Source organism: Bison bison, unplaced genomic scaffold, assembly GCF_000754665.1.
Source record: "Bison bison bison isolate TAMUID 2011002044 unplaced genomic scaffold, Bison_UMD1.0 scf7180017864063, whole genome shotgun sequence".
NCBI classification, from domain to species: domain Eukaryota; kingdom Metazoa; phylum Chordata; class Mammalia; order Artiodactyla; family Bovidae; genus Bison; species Bison bison.
In genome coordinates this window covers 4,114,940-4,116,465 of record NW_011494635.1, presented here as the reverse complement: position 1 = coordinate 4,116,465, position 1,526 = coordinate 4,114,940, and the positions used below count along the sequence as shown (strand labels likewise).

Sequence of the window (1,526 nt, the reverse complement as noted above, 5' to 3'; positions counted from 1 at the left end):
GTCCACCCCGTGCCTCCTGGTGCATCTCCTGTGTGTCTCCGTGGCTGCCCTGTCCCCAGCCGAGGGCCAGTGTTGTGGGGGGCAGAGAGATGGGTAAGAAGAGGTCCCATCCCTGCCCACTTGGCCCTTTTCAGAAGCCAGGTCATCTCTGACAGTCACAGGAACCTGGACAGCCCCCCAGAGCCTCTGTCAGAATGAGCCCTGGTGTGCAGAGAAGTTGCCCCTGGCCTCTGAGGCTGCCCTCTGGCTCTGACCCCTCCGCTTGTCTCCAGGAAGTGGCCAAGGGGGAGGTGCCTGGAGGCTGTCCATCACTCCCAGGACTCTGGACTGAAACCACCAGGCTGCCAGGTCCCCGGGCCACCCGTGTGCTGCTCCTCTGGAAGTTCAGGAAGCAGGTGGATGGCAGAAATTGTAGTTGGTGGTTCAGGGCTGACTTGATTTCAACCATTTCTCAGTTTTGCTGCAGTGGTCACAGACTACTTGTGCATTAAAATCAAAATTGTGGGGGAGGGAGAACGGGAGGAGGGTTTGGGTGGTAGATTACTTCTCTTTACTAGGAATTCCCCCGATTTTCCTGAAGTCATGTGTCCGAGGTGACCCAGAGCTGACCCATCCCCCAGTGACCGCTCAGCTGTGGTCTTCCTCTGAGTTGCGTGGAGTATGGGGTCCCCGTTTCATGCACAGCCCGAGTTAGGGCTCAGCTGCGTTCTGGCCAGTGTGGATGGTCTGTTGGCCTGTGCTGCCTGGAGGGTTACTCTGCCTCCCTTGGCCGTGACCTTGGGGAGCATCTTTTGGAGGATTCAGTGGGGCTGTGGTCAGCACAAGGTGGTCAGGCTGGAGCCACAGACGTGTGGACGAGCTTCCAGGCGTAGAGTGTGGAGAGAAGGGGTCAGTGCTGCCCGGGTCCCTCCTCACGGGAGACTGCAGACTTGGGGTGCTGGGTGTGGGCCCCACTATCAGAGGATACAGAGCTCCCTGGTTGTGAAGAAATCTTGACTCCTGGGAGGAAAACTGCTGTGAGGTCAGCAGCGCGTGGGGGCTTCATTCCTCAGGGGCCAGACTGGGGGACAGAGACCCCCCAGTCATGAGGCTGATGGGCCGAGAGGACCTTCAACTTGAGCTGGGGGTGGGTGGGGGTTAGGCCCAGTGGGCTGGTTGGGCTGGGGCCCAGGAACCTGGCAGGATGGCTTGTGTGGGTCTCTGTGCCCAGGAGCCCGGGCTGGGGTCAGTCAGAGATGCTGGAACCTTTCCTGGGGCTGCCTTGTCCATGGGTCCTAGCAGAGGCTGGGACATGGCGGACGCCCAGCTCAGCTTGGCAGGGTGGTCTTGCTGGGGTGTCAGTGATCCCATAGCTTAGATTGAGGCTCCCAGAGGAGGCTGGTTCCACCGTCGTCTGAGGTCTTCACAAAGCCCTTAGAACTGGGCGTCTGATGTGGCAGCGGGTACAGGAGACCCCCACCAGGAGTGAGAACCAGGCTGGCTGGGCCGGCCACATCAGCCCAGCTGCAGGGTTTCCTTTCTGTGTG

At 60.2% G+C, this 1,526-nt stretch overlaps 1 protein-coding gene across 1 annotated transcript in view; it reads right to left on the bottom strand.

Annotated features, from left to right (window-relative positions):
- Positions 1-1,293, bottom strand: part of CST7 (cystatin F (leukocystatin)) — a 4,017-nt gene extending 2,724 nt beyond the window's left edge. Inside the window, exon 1 of the mRNA XM_010836607.1 lies at positions 1,246-1,293. Coding sequence (XP_010834909.1) covers positions 1,246-1,293 — 48 coding nt within the window. The remainder of the gene's footprint in view (positions 1-1,245) is intronic.
- Positions 1,294-1,526: the final 233 nt, after the last annotated feature.